We start from the raw sequence: 24,644 nt of genomic DNA, 5'->3' as shown, positions 1-24,644 counted from the left end.
GCAGTACTCATCAGGGCTTGGGACTGCTGCAGTGGAGCCAAAATCCTGAAACTCAGGTTACATTCTGGACCAGAAGGAACTATCAGAACTCAGGAGGTCCACATATTCACTCATTGTAAGCCCCACATTTTTTCTGGACACAGAGACATATATTTAAATGTAAGTGTAATCATTTATTGATCAGGAAGAAGAAGAAATTCAAGGATAATTGTCATGGGTGTATCAAATGAAATTTAATGAAAGTCTTTGATTCTTGATGAGTTATCCTAGTAACATGCTGGAGAGACAGGGATTGCAATTCTCTGTGAGACATGATGGAAAACAGATCACAGAACTTGTCACAGGATGCTGTATGGATAGGAAGGGATGATGCTGGAGTCCTGGTGAGAAGTCTCCACTCAACACTGTGTAAGCCAGAAAGAAAGAATACAGAAACTCATTAAGTTCTTTTGAGATTGACCTCTGGACAGAGAGACATTCTATTATATAGGGAAAAGGGGATGAAGAAATGGATCTTCCCTTGCAATCTAACTGGAATTATTTGCCAGAACACAGGGATGAAAGTCCGAATAAATGACCATAATGGAATCAGAGGCTTATTTCCACAACCTTTGTCATAAGAAGCTCTGAAGTAGGTTAGGTAAATTGTGGAATAATGATAAAAGCCTTGGCTACATTAAAGACTTCACACATTATATGAGTGAAGTCTTGGACTAGATGAGAAGGGAGGGCCAGAGGAGTCTGCTCTCCAGACTGGTTGAGAAGTGGTGATCAGGTATATCCACTCCCAGGTAAGAAGCCAAGGTTGTACGGAGTTCAGATTAAGATGTTATTATCTAGAGTGGGATGGAGGAGGACCACTGAAGAGCAGCTATACCACATTGGGCTACTCTGTCTTTTAATGATATTGAACCCATTGCTGAGCCTGTTTAACACAAGCATACATCAACCATGCAAAACTCAAATCCTTCTTTTCTTGCCTAAGTGCTTGAGTCACTTTACTTCAAAGCTCAAAGTAGGACTAGGACACAAATCCAGACAATTCAAAGCCAATTTACAAGCTTTCTTCAATGTTTCCTTATCAAACTATTTTTATTGTAATTTGAGTGCACAATGCTAATACTTTTGGAAGGGCCTCTCTATGACCACCAACCCCCTCTTTGCTCTCATTGGATATTGCCCACCTGGAGGCTCAGGCCAATCTTCATTCTAGGGCCTGGAGACAGTGATCTGTAGTGTGAGAACAAGAACATGTTCAGGTACCAGGTCCACTTTATTTCCCCAAGAGAAAGGATAGGACTCTCCAGCTTTCAAAAATGTCTGGTAGCAAACTGAGTTTGTTTCCTCTATGATAAAATATTCACGATGAGAAAAATAAATGAATCCTGACTTACTGGCATTAGATAGGTCAATGCTATTTTCTCTAACGATTCCATGCTCCTCAAATAGTTTTGCAAATTCTTCCTTGATGTCTGACCTCAAATCCGGTTCTAGGTCTGTGAGAAGAGCAATAGTGAGTGTAGCAGCTGTATTTTGTGCATTGACCACAGCCTGAGTGAGGGGACAGGGACTTTCCATAAGGATGTGGAAATGGTTGGCAACATGATTGACAGGCACTGGTATGATCTATCCTGTATTTGGTATCCATAGAATATCCTTCTGTCACACTGAGAAATTTCAGAGTGCTTCCATCACTATGCTTGAGGGATGATTGAGGTGAGCATCAATCTTAAGGACATGAGAAAGAGGCAGGACCAAGCTGAGAAGACCATATTAAAGCTAGAGGTTCTTTCTTCTTTTCCACTCCAAGATCAGTGTCTGTGTGAAAATACTTTACCATAAAGCAACATCAGCTGGAAGGTTTCCCCATTCATTTCATTAATGAGATGAAACATAATATAATTATCATATTCTGTCTTCAGTATAGTAAATGTATTGAATCCATCATCTCTGGAGGAAATGGGACATGGCTCAGAAATTCTTTGTTCTGCAGGAATTAATGGATAAACTCTTCTTGTTCTACCCCAAACACAAAATCATTAAAATACATATCCTAGAAGAGATTGGTAAACTGTCTGTTCCTTTCTGTGTTTAGCTTTCTGAACTTCAAGAAGTAATATCTAAGAAAAGGGACTCTGAGAGGTCCAGACCACTAGTGAACAGTAAGCCACAGGAGCACCACTCTCTCATCCTCTCCTAGGCTTACCTACCTCCCTCAGCAGCTTCAAGCAACATGTTTATATCTTTCATAAGTTTGTTTTATCAAATTATCTGCTGCTAAACCCTGAGTGATGCGCAACAGTGCTAGCCACCAGGCAGTATCAAATAGATTCTATATCCCCCTACTTATCCCACTTGCAGGCCAGAGGGTGTTAGCTATTAGATGGTGCTAATTTGACTAGTAGGTTCAAGTTCCTGAGTTCAGACTAAAGCAACACACACACACACTAAAGGTATTAAGGTTTACTAATCATCTTGTGGATAGACATTTTATATACACACATGTCACAGAATATTACCAGCCTTTTCTGTATTGTCACCAACTAAAAATACTTTGGAGCACTCTTAATCTATACTGTAAAACAGAGTGAACTGGTGAGTAAGGTATTTTGAACTGGCTGGCTTCATGCCCCACTACATTATACATATCTCCAGTTTCTGATCCCATTTAACTTTTGACTATTTTGGAAAAATTAGCTAAAGGATTTTATTTACATTATTTCCTTTATATCTGATGCTTTAGCAATCACAAATTGCCTATTATTTTAAAACTAGAAAACGACAATCACTTCTCATCCTTAGAACAACTGCAACTACTTCTAAGTTTCACCAATGCTGGACTTCAGCCAGTGGTCTAGATTACCAGCCAGATTTCCACCATCTGCCTCAAATTAGCACTCTGTAATGGAGCCTGATGTGGTTCCCAGTACCACACAGGAGAATTATTATTATCGCCTTTACTGCAGGAAAACGGAAGTAAAAAGGGGTGGATTTATTTGGCTAACAACTACTAATAAAAACTTAATTCATAATCACATAATCTTAACTTGTGATGTACTGTCTCATTAATGTGGCTTCAGAAGTATCTCTGATCTCCTATTATAGAACTCGTAGTGAATTAATTCCTGTCACCAACTCCTGTCTCTGACTTTTGAAAAACAACCTGTTATGAGATCTTGGATCAGTGTCACATGAAGCATTCTAGATTTGGATACAGACTTAGTATGTGTGTACACATGTGCATACTGAGAGGCATCTCTTTCCCCAATCCCAAGTGTTTGTAGGCATGAGACCATACCAGGTTTTCCTTTCATGTTTCTCAGCTAGGAGCATCTCACTTACACAGTATGGAGTTTAAAACCTAAGGAATTCTCCAAGACATGAATGTGCTCCACAAAAAGTCTCATGCTGCCATGTTCTTCTATCTTTTCTCTTTTGTCAGAAGCCAGGATAATAGTGTACCATTCCCCATTAATCTGTAGTAGATAAGCAAATGGTTAAGGAAGAAGAAGCAGGGATACCACATGCATGTTTCCACTTGAACTCCAGCCTATGCATTAGGGCCTGAGCATACACAGGGGTATATCTCATGCCAGTTGCCACAATGCTTAGCATACTGTCCCTACCTCTCAGTGAGAACAGAGGTCTCCAAACATTGTTAGATCTGAGTAGCTGGTCTTACTTCAAAGTCTGGAGCCATTCATTTGTCTAATACATTGTGGCACAATAACCATTCCCTCAAAGGACCCACTTGGCTAAAACATTTCCACAAAGCACATTCTGATCATACATACAATTCACTGATCGTACTTTTTCTATATTAAAGTTCCTTCACATAGACCTAGCTTCTTCTGCATGGACACAGACTAGGGTTAGTCCCAAACACAGCAGCAGCAGCAGCAGCAGCAGCAGCAGCAGCAGCAGCAGCAGCAGCAGCAGCAGCAGCAGCAGCTGCTTCATTTGGTCTGAAATAGAATTATCTGTGTGTCAGGACCACGTCTTTCTGGTGATGTTGCCTACACTCTACTCCCCAGCTCCTTTGCTTGTCCTTATATACTCTCTGGGTTCAGTGGGTTTTTTTTTTTTTCTTCCTGTATGGGTCGACTCTACCTCTGTCAGGCTTTGTGGAATATTTTCTCATTTATTGATGAGAGGCCAAGGATTGTTCCTGCCATTTTCAAACTTGGCAATATCATCACCTATGGATTGATTTAGTAGTCTTACATTTCTCAAAACATATTCCCAAGAAAACAGTGGGTGTTCAAGGGAACTGTGATCTGGAACTAGAGGCACCTTTGGATCTGGCTTGGAATCAGAAAGACAGTTTTGGAGGGGATGGGAAATGAACTGGAAGGACAAGTATGTATAGAATATTTTCTTTAAGGTGAGTATGGAAGAAGTTGAGTTACTCAACTTTTGCAAAAGATTCATTCATATTTCATGTGTATGAGCATTGGTTTTGCATGTGTACCTGAGTACCATGCACAGGGCTGGTGCAGTGGAGGTCAAAGAAGGAATCAGATTCTTTGAAACTTGTTTTTGCTGAGGACACAGGTTCAATTACCTCACTTACCTGGCATCCTAAAACTGACTCTATCTTCAGTAACAGGAAACCATACACTTTCTTTTGATCCCTGTTGCCTCCTGTACACAAGTGGTGCATATAAACTCATTCAGGCACATACACATAAAAACAGTAAATGTTAACTTAAAAAACGTATCAAGAAAAGTCTTCCAAGGCTATGGGGATAGCTGCCAAAAAGGCTTCAACCTTTGTACAGATAGCACTGACCTCAGAATCCAAACTGGTATCAGTAGCCAGGTTTCATCAACTGTTTACTTTTGAGAACATTGGACTTCAACTGACAAGACATAATCTCACCATTAATGAAAAATACAAGTATTGTTCAAAGTCATATTTGCTGATGGATGTCCAAGTAGAAATCATGCCAAAAATCATATTTCCAAAAACATACACTTACAATGGGAACATATTTTGTATCAGTAGACATTTCATTTACCCTGGAACTAGAAACATAAACTAATGTTTGATGTGGGAATATAAAGAATTCAAGAAGGAGGCAAGTACTCAATACGCTTCATTTCAACTTTACATCAGCTTTATATGGTATGTACTATTTTATTTTTCTTACCATAGTATTAGTTAAGACTCAGAAAGATTAAGTAACTGTATAAAGTCATATAGTCAGTCAATGTGAGAACTTAGATTTAAACCCAAGACTCTCTAACTCAGGAGCCTTTGTTCTTATTGATGCCACTATACAGATCTGGATGTTTTTACCATGAAAGGGGGATGATTAATAGGAGAAAGAAGAATAAACACTGCTGTACAGCTTCAGACATTTTGGACTGGCCGGTACTAGCAAAGAAACTGCACATGTGTTTCTTTAAAATATGGAGGCGTTGGTGTGGTCTAAGACTGAATGAGGCATGACTACTGTCTCTCTCTTGGTCTACAAGTGTTTGGTGGATACTAGGGGAATATCACGATCTTCCCTCCTCTTACTTCTCCTCCTTCTCCTCCTCCTTCTTTTCCTTACCATTTTCTCCTCCTTCTTCTCTTCTTTCCCTCATTGTTTTTTTGGTTGTTGTTGATTATGTTGTCTGCCCACCTGTTCACATGCTTATGCCTTTGCTAGTATATGCAGAAGTCAGAACAGTAAACCAATATATCCTTCTATCTCTTTTTACTTCATCCCCTTGAGACAGGGTCTCCCTCTCAATCTCGGAATTAGTGTGTTTCAGATAGGCTGCCTATCCACTAGGTCTCAGCAATGCTCCAGTCTCTGCCATCTACCTAGTGTTGGGGTTAAAAGCAGACATGACCAGCTTTTTAATGTGAGCTGAGGTGGGCTTGGAGCTTACACTGAGATTTGAATGGTCTTCTATCTCTGGCTATCCTTCTGCTCCACCCTCCTGCACTCTGGGATTATGGGTTGTAGCACCTCATCTGGCTATGGACTATTGTTTTTCTAGAAATGAACTAGAAGTTGCTTCTACAGCAGAAGGCAACAATGAGTTCCCTCCACTCCCAACTTCAGCTCAGGCACCTACCCTGTCACTAAGCATGTTAACACTCTTGACTGAAAACCTGAAGTAGTCAAGAAATGACTAGAAAAAGTGTGTGGGTAAGGAGTTTAAGGACTTTACATGTAACCAACATACATCCCAGTTGTAACTAGCTAGCATTTCTGAAACTGACTAATAGGAAAATGATTTAATCACTTTAACCTGTGTCTTACCCTCAACTAATTGAACAAATAGCTCATTCAGAAAGCCTATGGACACATTCAAGCCACTTATATGATGCCAGGGTATATTTGGGGCCAAGAAGAACATGTATGAAAGCAGGCTTATTTGATTCCTGTCCCAGAGAGATAATATTCTGTAGTCTCTCTAGCAGCCAGAGTGAGAGTTCATACTGCTGACCCTGGCTCAACATCAGTTCTGAAACACCTGCTGTGTCAGTGTCAGTGTCTGACCCCTGCCATCCCCCAACCCCAGCATTGAGCTGGCTGAACTAGTTTCTGACACTGGAGCTACATGTCTTGCTTTGCTACAATTATATCTTCCTGTCAGACAACTGAAAACTGCCCACCCGCTGAGCTGCTGAAGAGCTACTTTGCAACTCAATCTAACTGAAACAAGCAACAGAACCCAGCCTAAACAAAGGGATAGGTCCTTGGGTTTTCACATATATATTCAGTGCCCTACATTAAAGATTGATCCTTGATCAGAGAACTTTGTCTTGGCTTGTTATTTCTCTCACTGAACTTCCAATCAACCACAAGTTTTCCTTTCAGGCACCCAGTAACCTGTGACTGTTGTCAGTGCAGTTGGCGCCTCAACAAGGGACCTAAATACGGAAAGACCGATTGAGGGACACAGTCTTGGTGGGGCTGCACAGAAAATGGACGATGGTATCCTGCATGGGAAGCAACATACAGCATTAATGTTAGTGCTATAAGTATTATCTTTTGAAGGCTGTTGACTGCAAGGTTGCAAAAAGGATATAGGCTAGACTGAGTAAGAGTTGTCCCAACACTGATATCAGTTAGGGGTTGACAGTGGAAAATGTGACTGGAAATGTCTAAACAGACATTTGGCCACAGTCAAAAGCTACATCAGGGAAGAGGAGTAGGGCTTAAAATAATAAAATAAATTAAAACAAATAAAATAAAATAAATACTGAATACACACAAAAGGGAGATGCAAGATATACAAATGACATGAGAGAGATAGAGAGAGACAGAGAGAGAGAGAGAGAGAGAGAGAGAGAGAGAGAGAGAGAGAGAGAAGGAAAGTGGATTTTAAGCTCTCCCAGGGATAGAAGGACATCAAGAGATGTCCTGCTTCTGCTTTCTGGTCCCTATAGTAGACATCCTTAGTTCTGGTTACATCAAGTTTTCTACCCTCTCTGTATTGTCTGTGTTTGGTGCACCAATCTGTCCACATGTCAACTCATGTCTGTTTTTGTTTTGTTGTCTGAATGACTGTCGTTCTGTGTTTCATGTTGAAAAGAAAAACATGGTTAAAACTTTATATGCTGGCTATCCATCCTTGATTCAGTCTCAGTTGCACAGTGGTGGCTGATTTAAGTTGCCCAGCACCCTTAGCTAGGAGTCAAGTGCAGGAGGAGAGGCCCTGCTGAAAGCTGTTTTTTAGAGGGGCCAGCTGCTTCTTAGTTCTAAGGCAAATAAGCTGATAGGTTTGGTTTTTTTTCCAAAAAAAAAAAAAAAAAAAAAAAAAAAAAAACTCTGCAATTATGATTACTGGGTTCAGCAAATGACAAATTGCTTTTTCTCTTGAAATTATACCTAGAAAAGTAAAAATTCTTTAATTGGTATAAATTCATAAGATTCGTGTAGCTGTTTCACACAACACACTAGAGCCATGAAACCCCTCCCCCCATAAACACTTCCTGTGACCCTCACTGTGTGCACCATGCTGGCTCTGAACTAAGAAATCGCCCTGCCTCTGCCTCTGCCTCTGCCTCTGCCTCTGCCTCTGCCTCTGCCTCTGCCTCTGCCTCTGCCTCTGCCTCTGCCTCTGCCTCTGCCTCTGCCTCTGCACACAGACACACACACACACACACACACAGACACACACACACACACACACACACACATACAAACACAGAGCCAGAAAAGCATCTTGGGAGCTTTAATGTATTTATTTCAGATCTCAGTGTCTATCTGTCTGTCTGTGTAGCCCTGGCTGTGCATGGAGATGGCTCCTTATGTTCCAGGCCTGGCTACATGAGCCTGGCTGTCTGGCTGTCTGGCTGTTTGGCTGTCTGGCTGGCTGTCTTTATGGCCCTGGTTGTGCATGGCTGTGGCTCCTTGAACTCCAAGCCTGGCTACACAGTGCTGTCTGTCTGTCTGTCTGTCTCTCTGTCTGTCTGTCTGTCTGTCCTGGAGCTCACTGTGTGACCCAGGCTGTGCTAGAACTCAGACATCTCTATGCCTCTGCCTCTGCAGACAGATACACACACACACACACACACACAGGCAGCAAAGCATCCTAGGAGCTTTAACTGTCTTTATTTAAGATCTCAGTGTCTGGCTGTCTGGCTGTCTGTCTCTGTGGCCCTGGCTGTGCATGGAGGTGGCTCCTTGTGCTTCAGGCCTGGCTACACAGGCCTGTCTGTCTGTCTGCCTGTCTGTGTGGCCCTGGCTGTTCATGGAGGTGGCTGAAAAAAAGCTAAGACATCCAACCTTGAGGAATGAACAATTAAGGAATCCCTGGAATTTCTGTTAGTAGATTAGCTGAACTACACAGTCTGTAAGCCATTCTAACAAACAAATCACATACATGCTGTAGGTTTTATTCCTCTAAAAAACCCCACCTAACACAATACCACAGAGACATTTACATTTGATTTGGATTGGGTAAAAAGTAATGAAGGCATTTAGAAAGGAACTAAAATAGGAAAAATATGTGATGCCATATAAGCTGAGAAAAACTGTCAAACACAAAAGGACCAAGAACAGCTTCCTATGGAGAAAGAGCTCAGACTATATAAAATAACTTCAGTAGAAGAATCTAAGTTTGGAGATAGGGGTCTAGCCCCATTGAACACCTTGCTCTCAGAGTTCTAGCTGCCAGAAATGAGAGCGTTCAATTCTTGCTGTTGAAGTCGCCCATACTGCATGATTTCGTAAAGTCACACCCTGCAAACTGACACAACCCCCTTTCTAGCCTTGAATCACTTCATAACTTCTATGCTTGCTGTGCTCCTGCAAGGTTTCCTTTGGCTCTCTGAACTACTTGTGCTCCTATTTGTCATGGCCTTTGCATGTGTGGACACTCTCCATGCCCTAGATAGCCCTCTGCCTACTTCCTGGTGGTCTGGTTAATGCTTTCATATTTTAATAGATTATTTCATGTTTGTGAGTGTTTTGCTTGCACATCTGTCTGTGCATCACATGCCTGCAGTGCACACCTAGGGTGTCAGAACCCCTGATACTAGAGTTATGGATTCCTGTGAGCTACCATGTCAGTGGTTGATATTTAACCCAGGACCTCTGAAAGAACAGGCAAGTGCTCTTATCCAGGAGTCATCTCTCCAGCCTCTCCCTCTCTGTTGTCATCCTGCTTTCCCTTGTTCAACGTTTAGTGACTGATTGCTAACTCTGTGCCTGCCATGTGCTGACCTTTCGTGTAAACATTGTTCTTGACCTCAGATGACAGATTTCCCTAAGTTAAATAACTTTGTATTGCAATGTCCCTATGATAGATACCTATTGAGGAGAGGACTCAAGACCTCTTAGGAAAAGACTATCTGTGTTCAGTAGCAGATTGGAAAGCCAGAATCAAGAGTCAGTATAGTTTGGAGTCCACCCCCAACCTTGAAGAAAAGACTGCTTGGTTGTGAGGGGTGGGAACAGCTAGCAGTCCCAGCTGTTAACCTCTTCAGCAGACTCTCTGGTCTTTGAGCTGAGATGCTGGCCTATTTGGGGTATGCCATCCTTCCCCCATGAATGAACAAAACTATGTCATAGCATTTCTGACTAACACAGGACCACTTCCCTTTGTTGATTCTGCTGCCCTCTATCTCCCTTCATCCTTCATGAGTTACTGGCCAATAATCTGTTTGCCCCCTAATTCTGTCTCTACCTCTGGCTTCCAGGGGACCATGATAGGTTTGGGGAGCTAAGCAGGTAGATTCCAGTTACTCCAAGCATCCTCTGATGTAGCCACAAGTGGCTACAGGTTCTTTGGTTCCTGAAAGGAAAGCTGTGGATGGATGGGAAGGATGGCTAGAGAAATAATGAGCCAAGACAAAGTTCTCAGATCAAGACTCAGTCTTTAATGTAAGTCCCTGAATATATATGGGAAAACCCAATACCTGTCCCTTGGTTTTGGCTAAGTTCTGTTGTTTCTTTCAGCTGGATTGAGTTGCAAAGTAGGCTCTTCAGCTGCTCAGTGGTCAAGCAGATCTCAGTTCTCTAGCAAAAACATGTAAATGTATAGAGCCAGATGCCTGGCTCCAGTGGCATAGACTTAGGGGGTCCAGTTCCTCCATTTTTCTTGATTAAAAATTAGCTTAACTGGAGCATAGAATTTACTTATGCTCCATGGCCCTGTGTGGGAAAAATGGTGGCTGGTGGCTGTGCCTGCCTTGATTCTGAATGTCTAGACTCCTTTTGACCCTCCCTGGAGTACACGTGCAATTTGTGTTTATTTACACAAGCATGGCTTTTCAGTGTTTATAATGAACAAACATGGCCTTTTGGCACATGCCTCTGCCTTAGGTTGATAAGAGTCATAGACTCATCAGTGGCCCATCTTTGGCTACTGGACCTCATAGCAGGCCTTTTTCCCATTCAGATCAAAGCCACAATATGCTCTCAATGCATCTCTTCATAGCGATGAATAACTGCCATATGTGAGCTTTGCTGAAGGTGAGAATGTATGCAAATAACCAACCTGCTTAAAATACAAAGGAAAAATTAAAAGGAACAGAACTAAAGTTCTCTGTGGGGATGTCCCAGGCTCTCAATTCAGTTCAAATTAGCAAAGATCCTTCCCAGGGTCTGGCCTCCTAGTGTGAGGGAGGTGGCTTTGAGAAGCAACAGAAAAAAAAATAAAAAATAAAAAAAACTGTTCCTCCTCAGGTAAATTGTTGTAAGAGTCAGGTAAGCTGGATGATAAAGATTTTTTTAGCAATGTTCATAATTAGAATATCCAAAATTGGATTTATTTCTAGGCCAGTCTTTCATTGCATCAGAATAACTGGTCACATTAAAGGAAAGAGAAAAATCATAACTCCTCCTTTCGATTAATTTTTCTAAGTCAGTTTCCACAGTCTCTATGTTCTTTGTCCCACCAGGTGTAAAAACTTGAAGCCAGGTAGATTGTGTATTCTGAAACATACTCAAGCTAAGGTTGGTCAAGAACATACACCCACTACAGCTTTCCTGTTACATTGTCAGGGCACTCAGCAAGCTCACAGGTCAATATTATCCTTTGGTGTCCTCTTGCCACACTAATCACTCTGGCAGCAAGCATGATCATGAAGCAATTGGCAGAATAAATACAAACATGCCCTCTTGCTCATATTAAATATCTGATCAGGATCATGCCTTATACTGATAAGTAGATCTTTCCATCTCACCTAGGCATAAGTATGCCTAGCCGTAGGATGCTGTAGACACTCAGCAAAAGGTTCCTTGGCATCCAAAATATAAAATTTTTAAAATAAAATGCATAATTTAAATAATGTGCACGGGGATATAATTCCCCCTCTCTTGTTTGTTTGTTTATTTGTTTGTTTGTTTGTCTGTTTGTTTTTTGAGACAGGGTTTCTCTGTTTAGCCCTGGCTGTCCTGGAACTCACTTTGTAGTCCAGACTGAACTCGAACTCAGAAATCTGCCTGCCTCTCTGCCTCCTGAGCGCTGGGATTAAGGGCATGTGCCACCACACCCAGCCACAATTCCCGTTTTTTTGTTTTTTAAGAACATATTGTTTGAAAGTTCAACAATGCCTTGTCTTTGAGAATTATATAAAATCCCAGTATCATGGGTAATACTAAATTGTTAACAAAACATCTCAAATGCTTGAATGTAATAGCCAGTTCCATTTTCTGTTTTAATCTGATTTGGAACACCAAGCATTAAAAAAAGTTAATGTAGGCAATGACTAATTACATTAATATTTGCTTCTCTTGTTAAAGAAATTGCAACCATAAAGCCTGAACAGGTGTCAATAGTCACATGTAAATATTTTATTTTTCTAAGATCAGAAATATGAGTATCAGTTTGCAATAATTGATTAAGTAAAAGTCATTGAGATTTTAACACCATTCGGTGGAACAGATAAAAATTGAGGTTTCTGAGAACAAGTCTTTGCAATTTGACATGTGCATTCTCTAAAAATACCAAATTATTATATCAAGCCATTACTACGTTGAGGATGTAAACAAACAAACAAACAAAAAAACAAGATAATATGGCCAACTGTTCTTGTTTAAGGTCTATAATCTTCCTGGGATAAAAATCTGCTGTGCCATTGCCTTAAGGGGTCTGTTCCGGGCAGTCCACAATGAGTTCTTAAAGGTGCAATGAGTCCTTTAAAGGAGCAATATTTTCCTTTGCGATGTATGTGCAGAAACAGTTGCAAAATTTGAGAATTAGCAGTATCTAAAAAAGAAACTCTTTCAAGCAACTATTAGCCAATATATATATATATGGTATCAGTATACAAATTAAAGCTTGGGTTTTTTTTTCCAACATTTCAAAACACTGGCTACAGCACACATTCAATTATCTGTCCTGAAGCAGGAGGAACCTCAAAAGAATAAACATGTGATCCAATCACATATACTTCTCTCCCATAGATGGACAGTTCATAAATACAGTAGGTGTTTTCTTTATGGGATGCATACATCAATTTACAGGAAATACAAAGGCATGCATAGAAGTAAATTTTAACTTGTCTTTGGATAATGATTATCAATTTACCCAAAACTTTACTATGCAATAGGCCAAATATCAATATTCTGCAAAAACAATTTAATTGCTATTTGAAACAAGTTATAGATGTCTTGTCAGGTTTTTAAGATTTTTTTTTCTAAACTACCTTCATGATTCTATCCTACAATATTTTATTAACACCATGACAGCTTCATTACAGGATGTTAAAACAATACTTGGAGATGAAGAAAGATGATTTCACATTAATACTTCATTTCCAAAGAATTGCTGTGGGCTCATTGAGTAACAATAACTAAAATAAGCAGTTATCATTCGACTACCATTGATTACAGTTAATTACAATTGATTACAAAAGCTTCCTCTATTTTCTGAATAGCTTTTTTTTTATCACCAGTTAATTTGCATCTCCCTTGATAACATCCAACAAAGGCTTAAGTCCTCCTGTGGTAAGCCTAAAGTGAGGTCTTAGCAAATTAACATCTCCTGGTACCTTTTGAAAATAATTTGAAGGAAGCAAATCATCTTTTCTTTCTTGAATTTTCTCTACCATAGTTTTCTAGGATATAACTGAGAGCCCAAATATTGAAAAAGATATTGCCTTTTGAATCTTTTCTGGAGTGACAACTACTCCAAAATTTTTCAAGCTCATTGTGTAAGAGCAAAGGTTTATAGTAAATTTCCCTTAAGATGGAATAGTTAATATAATACTCTCCACATAATAAACAATATAAACTCAAAGATTTAAAGTCCTAGCTTCTTGTATTGAACCAGAGACAAAAAATTTATTATTTTTTAATTTACATAATGTAAGGCTATTAGGCATACCTAGAGGCAAAACTTTCCAATGATCACAAGCTCACTAGAAGCAAATCCTTTAAAATCATCAGGTTGCAAGGAAAACACAAACTTCCAAAACCATAATAATACTATATGGAGTAGGCAATGCAGATTGTAATGCCCTTAGTAGTTCCACAGCCTCATTAACCTTTTATAAATCTTAAGTTTAAACTTTATTTTGAATAACACCTGGATAGGCCTGTAATGATGCCCTTTAGGTTTAAAAATCATTCCCTAAAGGCAAGGAGAGGTGAGGCCCCAACAACTTCCCTGGGGAGGGTTTGCAAAAAGAGAAAGAGAGAGAGAGAGAGAAAGAGAGAGAGAGAGAGAGAGAGAGAGAGAGAGAGAGAGAGAGAGAGAGAGAGAGAGAGAGAGAGAGAAAGAAAGAAAGAAAGAAAGAAAGAAAGAAAGAAAGAAAGGCCACACAATCCTCACTAAGGCTGCTCTGAGATTTTCATTAACTCAAATGAAAATATTTCTTAATCTGAGCCTTTTTCCTGAGGTCTGGCCCAATGACTACCCCTCCTGCAGCAAAAGATTCCAGGGGAGCAATTCTACTGTCTGTTTGTGCTTCAAAGTTTTGGACAGTCTTTCCTAAGATGATTTATACTTAAAACATTCCTTATAATCTTAGTGTTGTGAAAACATTGCTTGTAAGTACTATAATCCCCTGCAAGACAACAATAATAAGCAAACACTGATGATATGAGGCTCCAATTTTCTGTACAAGGAAAAATATATCCAGATAAGTCTGTCTTTGTTTCATGTGGCTGAATATCCACAGAGAGCTGCATTAGCATTCTCATAAGACAATTGTGAGAAGAAGAAAAAAAAGGAACCCCTGCTTGAATTGAGACTCTCTAAAAATCCTGCTAGCTGTTTTTAGTAACATATCCACAAAATCATGAAAATGTTAATCAGGAACCTGTTTGATACCAAATAAATTATCACTTAGATCTCCTTTCCAATCTTGGGGACTTAAATTTTGCTTCTACCACTGTATCCAATAAAGCTGTGTAAAAGGAGCAGCAGGTTCATACTGGCCACAGCTGTTTTTAACTTTTATTACTCTTGCATCAATCCTAATTACAAAATATGGGTGAGTTAAGAATCCTCAGCTTCCAATCAAACTGCAAAGTGCAGCCAATAGAACACTGGCAATTATAACCATAATTTTTTAAGTTCTTTTCAATATTAGAGCATAACCATAAATTTTGGAAAGCAAACCCCAACTAGAAGCAATCCATTCTCTTTAAAATTAATACCAAAAGGATTACTTTCATGTTACAAAGTTTGGCTAACAATTCTTATATATGAATGCATGACATTTCAACTTTTAATACTTCTTTGAAGAGACATTGTTTTAAATCTTATCTCTTATGAGTCTAGTTTCTTGGATAAGAGTTACATAAAATATTATCCCGATTTAGAAGTATCTTAAGAGGCCTGATTTCCTGGGCTGGTTCATGCCACATGTTGTTTAAAATGACTACAACCCTGAGTTACCAGTTTTAAGCTAACTTTCTTGTTACCAGTGTTACACTTTTTAAATCATACCCAATAACTTATAAGCCAATACTCTATAACCAAGACATGCAGAGTATATTTATACCATTAAGACCAATCAGAAAACAAATGAAGCAGCTTCGTGAATCTTATACATTTGTACCAATCAAAGAATTTTTACTTTTCTTGGAATAATTTCAAGAGAAAAAGCACATTGTCATATGCTGAACCAAGTAATCATAATTGCAGAGATTTTTCTGGGGGAAAAAACCTATCAGCTTCTTTGCCTTAGAACTGGCCCCTCTAAAAAACAGCTTTCCAGCAGGGCTTCTCCTGCTGCACTTGACTCCTGGCAACTTAAATCAGACACCACTGTGCAAACTGAAACTGAATCAAGAGATGGAGATCCAGCAGATAAAGTTTAAACCATTTTTTTCCTTCCAACAGAAAACATAGAACAACAGTCATGCATTCGGGAGGCAAGGCAGGCAGATTTCTAAGTTCGGGGCCAGTCTGGTCTACAAAGTGAGTTCTAGGACAGCCAGGACTATACAAGAAAACCCTGTCTTGAAAAAACAAACAAACAAACAAACAAAAAAAAAACAAAAGAACAACAGTCATTCAGACAACAAAACAAAAGCAGTCATGAGTTGACATGTGGAGAGATTGTTGGAAGAAACACAGAAAATACAGAGAGGATAGAAAACTTGGTATAACCAGAACTAAGGATGTCTCCTGTAGGACAGCTCCTGATGTCCTTCTGTCCCTGGGAGAGTTCTAAAATCCATTTTCCTTCTCTCTCTCTCTCTCTCTCTCTCTCTCTCTCTCTCTCTCTCTAATGTCATTTGTATATCTAGCATTTCTCTTTTTTGTGTGTATAGTTTTTTCAACTTTTATTTTATGTTATTTTATTATTTTTAGCCTACTCCTCTTCTCTGATGCAGTTCTTGACTGTGAAAAATGCCTTTTTAGAATTTTTCAGACCCATTTTTCACTGTCAACCCCTAACTGATATCACTGTTGGGTCCAATCTTACTCAGTCTAGCCTGTATCCTTTTTACACCCTTGCAATCAACAGCCTTCAAAAGATAAAACTTATAGCACTAACATTAATGCTGTATGTTGCTTACCATGCAGGATACCATCTTCCATTTTTTTGTAGCGCCCCACCATGGCAGTTTCCCTCAGTCGGTTTTTCCATATTCAGGTCTCTGAATTCAGTGTCACCTGTGGCCAACAGCAGACACAGGTTACTGGGTTCCTGAAAGGAAAACTGGGGATGGATGGGAAGGACAGCAAGAGAAATAACAAGCCAAGACAAAGTTCTCTAATTAAGGCTCAATCTTTAATGTATGGCACTGGATATATATGGGAAAACCCAAAGTCCCATCCCTTTGTTTCAGCTGAGTTCTGTTGCTTGTTTCATTTGGATTGAGTTGCAAAGTAGGCTCTTCAGCAGCTCTGAGGTTTGGCAGTTCTCAGTTGTCTGACAGATGATATAATTGTATTAAAGCAAGACAGGAGACTTCAGTATTGCAAACTTGTTCAGCCAGCTCAAGGCTGGGGGTTGGTGGGGATCACTCTGACACTGACACAGCAGGTGTTCCAGAACTGATGTTGAGCCAGGGTCAGCTGTATGTACTATCACTTTGGCTGCTAGAGCGACAACAGAATATTTCCTCTCTGGGACATGAATCAAATAAGCCTGTTTTTATTGATGTTCTTTTTGGCCAGAAATATACCCTGGCATCATATAAGTGGATTGTATGTGTCCACAAGCTTTCTGAAAGAGTTATTTGTTCAATTACTTGAGGGTGAAACAAAGGTCAAAGTGATTAATCATTTTCCTATTAGTTTCAGAAATGCTAGCTAGTTACAACTGGGATGTAAGTTGGTTTCATGTAAAGTCCTTAAACCCCTTACCCACATACTTTGTCTAGTCATTTCTTGACTACTTCAGGTTTTCAGTCACATAAACAGTCTACACATGCTAAGGAGTGTTAACACGCTTAGTGACAGGGAATGTGCCTGAATTGAAGCCGGGAGTTGGGTGAACTCATTGTTACTTTCTGCTGTAGAAGCAACTTCTAGTTCATTACTAGAAAAACAATAGTCCATAGCCAAATGAGGTGCTACAACCCATAATCCCAGAGTTCAGGAAGCTGGAGCAGGAGGATAGTCAAAGATCTAAGACCATTCAGACCCTCAGTGTAAGCTCAAGTCCAGCACAGAGCTCACATTAAAAAGCTGGTCATGGCTGCTTTTAACCCCAGAAGTGGGTAGATGGCTGAGAATTGAGGATTGCTGGGACTTAGTGGCCAGCCAGCCTATCTGAAATACACTAATTGCAGATACAGAGGGAGACCCTGTCTCAAGGGGATGAAGTAAAAAGACATAAAGGGAGATGACTGGTGTCCTGTGCTGACTTCTGCATATACTAGCAAAGGTACAAGCATGTGCACATGTGTGCAGACACCATAATCAACCAAAAAGAAGAATGTGGGAAGAGAAGGAGGAGGTAGATGAAGATGGGGAGGAGGAGGAGGAGGAGGAGGAGGAGGAGGAAGGAAAAATGTGATAATCCCCTAGAAGAGCTTCCTCCAAACACTTGTAGACCTAGAGAGAGTCAATTGTCATACCTCATTCATTCTCGGTCCACACCGACTCCTCCATATTTTAAAGAAACACATGTGCACTTTCTTTGCTACTACCTGCCAGTCTGACTTGTTTATAACTCTCCAACACTGTTTATTCCTCCTTTGACTGTTTAACCATTCCCCATTCATGGTAAAATCATTGTGACCTGTGTAGTAGAGTCAATAAGAAAAAAGGCTCCTGAGTTAGAGAGTCTTGGAATAAATCTAAGTTCTCACATTGATTGACTAAATGACATTATACGGTTACATCATCTTTGTGAGTCTTAACTAATACTATGGTACGAAGAATAAAATAGTACATACCATATAAAGCTGAAGCAAAGTTGAAACAAAGCATATCACGTACTTGCCTCCTTCTTGAAGTCTTTTATTTTTATTTTATTATGTCTTGTCAGGTGAAGTCCAATGTTCTCGAAAGTAAACAGTTGATGAAACCTGGCTATTGACACCACTTTGGATTCTGAGGTCAGTGCTATCTGTACAAAGGTTGAAGACTTTCAGGCAGCTATCAGCTTAGCCTTGGAAGACTTTTCTTGATAATTTTTTAAATTAAGATTTACTATTTTATTTGCATGTGACTGAATGAGTTTGTATGCACCACATTTGTAGAGGAGGTCACAAGGGTTGAAAGTATGTGATTTCCTGTTCCTGAAGTTAGAGTGTGTTTTGGGATGCCATGGGAGTGCTGGTAATTGAAGCTGGGTTCTCAGTAAAAACAAGTTTCAAAGAATCTGACTCCTTCATCTGACCTCTGCTGCACCAGGCCTGGACATGGTACTCAGGTACACATGAAAAACCAGTGCTCATACACATGAAATATAAATGAATCTTTTGCAAAAATTGGGTAACTCAAGTTCTTCCATACTCATCTTAAAGCAAAGATTCTATGCATACTTGTCCTTCCAGTTCAGTCTGTACTCCCTCCAAAACTGGCTTTCTGATTCCAAACCAGATCGAAAGTTGCATCTGGTTCCAGTTGGCAGTTCTCTTGAACACCCACTGTTTTATTGAAAATATGTTTTGAGAAACATAAGATTACTAAATCAATCCATAGGTTATGAAATTGCCAAGTTTGCAAAGGGCAAGGAACAATTCTTGGCCTCTAATCAATAAATGAGAAAACATTCCACAAAGCCTGACAGAGGTAGAGGAGACCCATACGGGAAGAGGGAAAAAAAAAAACAAAACAAACAACAACAACAAAAAAACCCGCTGAACCCAGAGAGTATATAAGGACAAGCAAAGGGGCTGGGGAGTGGAGTGTAGCCACGATCACAAGAAAGACGTGGTCCTGACAGACAGACAATCCTATTCCCTACCAAAATGAAGATGCTGTTGCTGCTGTGTTTGGGACTGACCCTAGTCTGTGTCCATGCAGAAGAAGCTAGTTCTACGGGAAGGAACTTTAATGTAGAAAAGGTATGATCACTGAATAGTAGCTTCTGACTCAGAATGTGCTTTGGGGAACTCTTGAAGCCAAGTAGGTCCTTTGAGGGGATGGGTATAGTGCCCCAATCTCTTAGACAAATGAATGGATCCAGACCTTGAAGTAAGACCAGCTCTTCATAACTGAAAATGTTGGGGGACCTCTAGTCTCACTGAGAGGCAGGGGCAGTATGCTAAGTATTGTGACAACTGGCATGAGATCTACCCTTGTGTATGCTCAGGCCCTAACCCATAGGATGGAGTTCAAGTGGACACATGTGCATGTGGTATCCCTGCTTCTTCTCCCTTAACCGTTTGCTTATCTATTACAGATTAATGGGGAATGGCATACTATTATCCTGGCCTCTGACAAAAGAGAAAAGATAGAAGATAATGGCAACTTTAGACTTTTTCTGGAGCAAATCCATGTCTTGGAGAATTCCTTAGTTCTTAAATTCCATACTGTGTAAGTGAGATGCTCTTAGCTGAGAAAGAGGAAATGAAACCTGGTATGGTCTCACGCCTACAAACACTTGGGACTGGGGGAAGAGATGCCTCTCAGTATGTACATTTGTACACACATACTAAGTCTGTATCCTAAACCAGAACGCTCCATCTGACACTGAACCAAGATCTCATAACGAGGGATTTTTCAAAAGTCAGAGACAAGAGTTGGTGACAGGAATTAATTCACTAGGAGTTCCTTAAGGAAAGGTCAGAGACACTTCTGAAACCACATTATTGAGCCAGTTTATCACAAGTTAAGATTATGTGATCATGAATCAAATTTTTCTTTGTAGTTGTTAGCCAAATAAATCCACCCCTTTGTACTTCCGTTTTCCTGCAGTAAAGGCGATAATAATAATTCTCCTCTGTGGTACTGGGAACCACATCAGGCAACATTACAGAGTGCTAATTTGAGGCAGATGGTGGAAATCTGGCTGATAATCTACACCGCTGGCTGAAGCCCGGCACTGGTGAAACTTGGAGGTAGTTGCAGTTGTAATAAGGATTGTTGTTTTCTTTTTTTTAAAATACTAGGCAAATTTGTGATTGCTAAAGCATGAAATATAAAGGAATTAATGTAAATAAAAGCCTTTTGCTAATTTTACAAAAACAGTCAAAAGTTAAATGGAATCAGAAACTGGAGATAGGTACAGAGTACAGGGTCCAGAATCCATCCAGATCAAAATCCCTTACGAACCAGCTCACTCTGTTTTACAGAAGAGATGAAGAGTGCTCCGAATTATCTATGGTTGCTGACAAAACAGAAAAGGCTGGTGAATATTCTGTGACGTGTGAGTACATAAAATCTATATATCTATCCACAAGATGATTAGTAAACCTTAATACCTTTAGTGTGTGTGTCTGTGTGTGTGTGTGTGTGTGTGTGTGTGTTTGTTGCTGTTGTTGTTGTTGTTGTTGTTATTGTTGTGTGTGTTTTGCTGGAGTTTGAACTCAGGAACTTGCACCTACTAGTAAAACTGGTGCCATCTTATAGCTAACACCCTGTGGCAGGAAAGTAGGATAAGTAGGGGGAGATGGAATCTATCTGATACTGCCTGGAGGCTAGCACTGGTGTTAATCGCTTAGGGTGTAGCAGTGGATGTTTGATACAACAAACTTATAAAAGATAGAAACATGTTGCTTGAAGCTGCTGAGGGAGGGAGGTAAGCCTAGGAGATGATGAGAGAGTGGTGCTGCTATGGCTGACTGTTCACTAGTGGTGTGGACCTCTCAGAGTCCCTTTTCTTAGGAGTTACTTCTTGAAGTTCAGAAAACTAAAGACAGAAAGGCTCAGACACTTCACCCATCTCTTCCACGATATGTATTTTACTTATTTTATGTTGGGGTAGAACAAGAAAAGGGTATCCAAAATTTCCTGCAGAACAAAAAATTTCTGAGCTGTGTTCCATTTCTTCCACAGATGATGGATTCAATACATTTACTATACCTAAGACAGACTATGATAACTTTCTTATGGCTCATCTCATTAACGAAAAGGATGGGGAAACCTTCCAGCTGATGGGGCTCTATGGTAAAGTATTTTCACACAGAAACTGATCCTCGGATGGGAAAAGAACGAAAACCTCTAGCTTTAATATGGTCTTCCCAGCTTGGGCCTACCTCTTTGTAACCTCCTGATGATTGATGCTCTCCCCATCAACCCTTGAGCATAGTAATGGAAGCATTCTGAAATCTCTCAGTATGACTGAAGGATATTCTATGGATGCCAAATCCAGGATAGATCATACCAATGCCTGTCAATTGTGTTGGCAAACATACTCCTATCCTTATGGGGAAGTCCCTGTCCCCTCACTCAGGCTGTGGTCAATGCACACAATATAGCTGCTACACTCACTATTGCTCTTCTCACAGGCCGAGAACCAGATTTGAGTTCAGACATCAAGGAAAGGTTTGCACAACTATGTGAGGAGCATGGAATCCTTAGAGAAAATATCATTGACCTATCCAATGCCAGTAAGTCAGGATTCAGTTATTTTTCTCATCCTGAATATTTATCATAGAGGAAACAAACCTAGTTGGCTACCAGTCATTTTTGAATGCTGGAGAGTCCTATCCTTATTCTTGGGGAAATAAAGTGGACCTGGTACCTGAACATGTTCTTGTTCTCACACTACAGATCGCTGCCTCCAGGCCCGAGAATGAAGAATGGCCTGAGCCTCCAGGTGGGCAATATCCAAAGAGAGCAAGGAGGGGGTTGGTCGTCATGGAGAGGCCCTTCCCAAAGTATTAATGTTGTGCACCCAAATTACATTAAAAAATAGTTCGATAAAGAATCTTCTAGGAAAGCTTGAAGATTGGCTTTGAAATGTCTGGATTTGTGATCTAGTCCTACTTTGAGCTTGGAAGTAATGTGACCCAAGACTTAGGCAATGAAACAAGGATTTGAGTTTTACATATTTGATGTATGGTTGTATAAAAATGGCTCAGCGATGGGTTCAATATCATTAAGAGACAGAATGGCAGGTTGTGGTATAACTGTTCTTTAGTGTCTGTGGACCCCCCCCCCCATCCCACTCGAGATAATAACATCTTAATCTGAACTCTGTACAACCTTGGCTTCTTACCTGGGAGTGGAGGTCCCTGATCACTACTTCTGGACCAGGTTGGAGAGCAAATTGCTATGGCCCTCCTTTCTCATGTAGTACAAGACTTCACTCATATAATGTGTGAAGTCTTTAAAAGTAGCCAAGGCTTTTATCATTATTCTACAATTTACCTAACATTCTTCAGAGCTTCTTATAACAAAGGTTGTGGAAACAAGCCTCAGATCTTCCATTACGGTCATTTATTCTGACTTTCATCCCTGTGTTCTGGCAAATAATTCCAGTTAGATTGCAAGGGAAGATCCATTTCTTCATCCCCTTTGTTCTATATAATAGAATGTCTCACTGTCCCGAAGTCAATCCAAGAAGTGTTTAATGAGTTTCTATATTCTTTCTTCCTGGCTTACAGTGTTGAGTGGAGACTTCTCACCAGGACTCCACCATCATCCCTTCCTATCCATACAGCATCCCCAGTATAAATTCTGTGATCTGCATTCCATCCTGTCTCACTGAGAAGTCCAATTCCAGTCTATCCACATGTTACCTAGGATACCTCATCAAGAATCAAAGACTTCTTTAAATTTTTCTTTGATATACCCATGACAATTTTTCATGAATTTCTTCCTCTTCCTGTTCAATAAATGATTACCCTTGCACTTAAATATATGTCTCTATGTCCAGAAAAAATGTGGGGCTGATAGTGAGTGAATGAGGGGACCTCCTGGGTCCTGTAACCAAGATCCTTCCTTATGACCCCAAATGTAACCTGAATTTCTGGATTTTGGCTCCCCTGCAGAAATCCCAAGCCCTGATGTGTACTGCCTGCTCTTTAGCTCTCCTGATTTAGTGATTTATGAGGACCTCGGGAGCATGACACTTGCTGTATGACTCCTACATCCATACTTTCTCTTTCAACACAGCAAAGGAGAGACACATATTTCTAAGGCTATGCCTGCTCAATAACTTTCAGGACATAGTGAGGGGGGAGGTTTGGTAATTAGAGTAACATTGGATAAAAAGAAAAAGGTTTCTAGCTTTCCATAGAATACTCTGGACCCTAGATCAATAGATTAAATTGGTTCAACTCAGGACACATGAAAGGAGTTCTTCCTGTAGTTTGCTAAAAGATGGCAAAACACTATTGAGAAACCTAAGCAATTATGATGAAATAGCTCCCTCCCCACAATTGCCCTGATTTGTGGGTCCAAATCATTCTCTGACCAAAGCCTCCTAAGTGGCTTCAACTACATCCATGGACTACCATGCCTAGCTTTTCATTTTTAGAATTGACAAAAAATTAATCGACAAAAAAAGTTTTCACAAAATAAGCTATCAATGGGAATCCTTATATAGTTAAGAAGTAGTTCCAATCCAAGACTCTGTAGAAGACAAAAAAAGGCTTGACCATGCTACCATACCTCAAAAGAACACAACCCAGAGAAAGGTACAAAAAATTTTGGTTACTCCATACCAACACTGCAGGTTGAGTTCAAGCTAAATCCTCTCGCTTTCAACACCAAACACTTTGTAGAAATAAGAGTTGAAATAGTGAAAACATTCAAAGTCAAGGAAGGAATTCAAAATCTCAGACCAAGCAATCCCTTTGTAAAGTAAGAAGACAGGGAAGAAGTGACGGTTGACACAGTAGAACTGTACAATTCTTTGTGATCTGGGAATACATTACAGCTAAGGGAACATAGAGGGTTGGGGAAAACTGTCACAAAAGCCCAAGGATGCCACATGAGCATGTACCCTCAGATAACAAGGGCTGAAGCAGGGTGAATTTGAAGACAGATGCCCAACCTTACATGACATACAGAAAGAACACAAATACCTGTAGCTGCTGTGACAGGACCAACCATTCTAAATATCAAAGCAGCTGTTGACACCTAAGGACTGGTCTGACTGCTAGATCTAGGAGTTTCAACTTGCAAAAGCTGGCTTGATGCTCATGGTTGGCCCAAATGTCTTATCAGGAATAAATAACCTCACAAAATATCAACATTAGGCACCATCCTCCTGAGATTGGAAACACAAGATAATTGTGCCATCTAAAATGGTGTCTGTCCTCTGGCTAAAATCAGTGACAGCTACTTCTTTACCAATAGCAGAGTTAGCTTTATGTTTGTGTCCACTTATTAGAAATAGGATATAATGGGCTATTTAATCACTGAAGTGTAATTTCCCA

The 24,644-nt window shown here is 40.1% G+C and overlaps 2 protein-coding genes across 19 annotated transcripts; one reads left to right on the top strand and one right to left on the bottom strand.

Moving 5' to 3' along the window:
- Nucleotides 1–211: 211 nt before the first annotated feature.
- Nucleotides 212–18,380, bottom strand: Mup-ps16. Of its 17 annotated transcripts, none has more exons than XR_881335.3 (7): nt 18,264–18,312; nt 4,793–5,022; nt 3,343–3,476; nt 1,838–1,987; nt 1,395–1,496; nt 1,185–1,230; nt 212–404 (listed from the first exon to the last, which is right to left on the bottom strand). XR_881335.3 is itself a non-coding variant. In XM_011250156.3 (7 exons), the coding sequence occupies exons 3-7, from the start codon at nt 4,661–4,663 to the stop codon at nt 262–264; spliced, it is 582 nt and encodes a 193-aa protein (XP_011248458.1). In that variant the 5' UTR covers nt 4,664–4,862; nt 4,983–5,022; nt 18,264–18,376; the 3' UTR covers nt 212–261. The 17 variants fall into 17 exon arrangements, 8 of the variants coding, with proteins under 8 accessions (XP_011248458.1, XP_011248460.1, XP_011248449.1 ...); XM_011250156.3 differs by lacking the exon at nt 1,185–1,230 and having other exon boundaries at nt 1,838–1,950; nt 4,574–4,862; nt 4,983–5,022; nt 18,264–18,376; XM_011250158.2 differs by lacking the exon at nt 4,793–5,022 and adding an exon at nt 17,943–18,106 and having other exon boundaries at nt 1,838–1,950.
- Nucleotides 18,381–19,086: 706 nt separating this feature from the next.
- Nucleotides 19,087–23,118, top strand: Mup19 (major urinary protein 19). 2 transcript variants are annotated; one of them, XM_006537526.4, is made up of 7 exons: nt 19,087–19,379; nt 19,718–19,851; nt 20,610–20,683; nt 21,313–21,423; nt 21,765–21,866; nt 21,989–22,075; nt 22,866–23,118. In XM_006537526.4, the coding sequence occupies exons 1-7, from the start codon at nt 19,284–19,286 to the stop codon at nt 22,967–22,969; spliced, it is 708 nt and encodes a 235-aa protein (XP_006537589.1). In that variant the 5' UTR covers nt 19,087–19,283; the 3' UTR covers nt 22,970–23,118. The 2 variants fall into 2 exon arrangements, with proteins under 2 accessions (XP_006537589.1, NP_001128599.1); NM_001135127.2 differs by having other exon boundaries at nt 19,218–19,379; nt 22,030–22,075; nt 22,866–23,114.
- Nucleotides 23,119–24,644: the final 1,526 nt, after the last annotated feature.

Source organism: Mus musculus, chromosome 4, assembly GCF_000001635.26.
Source record: "Mus musculus strain C57BL/6J chromosome 4, GRCm38.p6 C57BL/6J".
Lineage (NCBI taxonomy): Eukaryota > Metazoa > Chordata > Mammalia > Rodentia > Muridae > Mus > Mus musculus.
The sequence above is the reverse complement of the archived record's forward strand: the minus strand, read 5'-3'. Positions and strand labels throughout refer to the sequence as shown.

What these genes read in the sequence shown, in the direction of transcription:
- Mup-ps16 (XM_011250147.3), bottom strand. Translation starts at nt 18,297, where the DNA reads ATGCTTTGTTTCAACTTTGCTTCAGCTTTATATG. An exon ending in CCAGCTGATGTTGCTTTATG is followed by an intron (nt 1,497 to 1,837) that starts GTAAAGTATTTT and finishes CTCTTCTCACAG; the next exon opens with ACCTAGAACCGGATTTGAGG. An exon ending in CATTGACCTATCTAATGCCA is followed by an intron (nt 405 to 1,394) that starts GTAAGTCAGGAT and finishes TGGCTTACACAG; the next exon opens with TGTTGAGTGGAGACTTCTCA.
- Mup19 (XM_006537526.4), top strand. Translation starts at nt 19,284, where the DNA reads ATGAAGATGCTGTTGCTGCTGTGTTTGGGACTGACCCTAGTCTGTGTC. An exon ending in GTTCTTAAATTCCATACTGT is followed by an intron (nt 19,852 to 20,609) that starts GTAAGTGAGATG and finishes TCTGTTTTACAG; the next exon opens with AAGAGATGAAGAGTGCTCCG. An exon ending in TGGTGAATATTCTGTGACGT is followed by an intron (nt 20,684 to 21,312) that starts GTGAGTACATAA and finishes TTTCTTCCACAG; the next exon opens with ATGATGGATTCAATACATTT.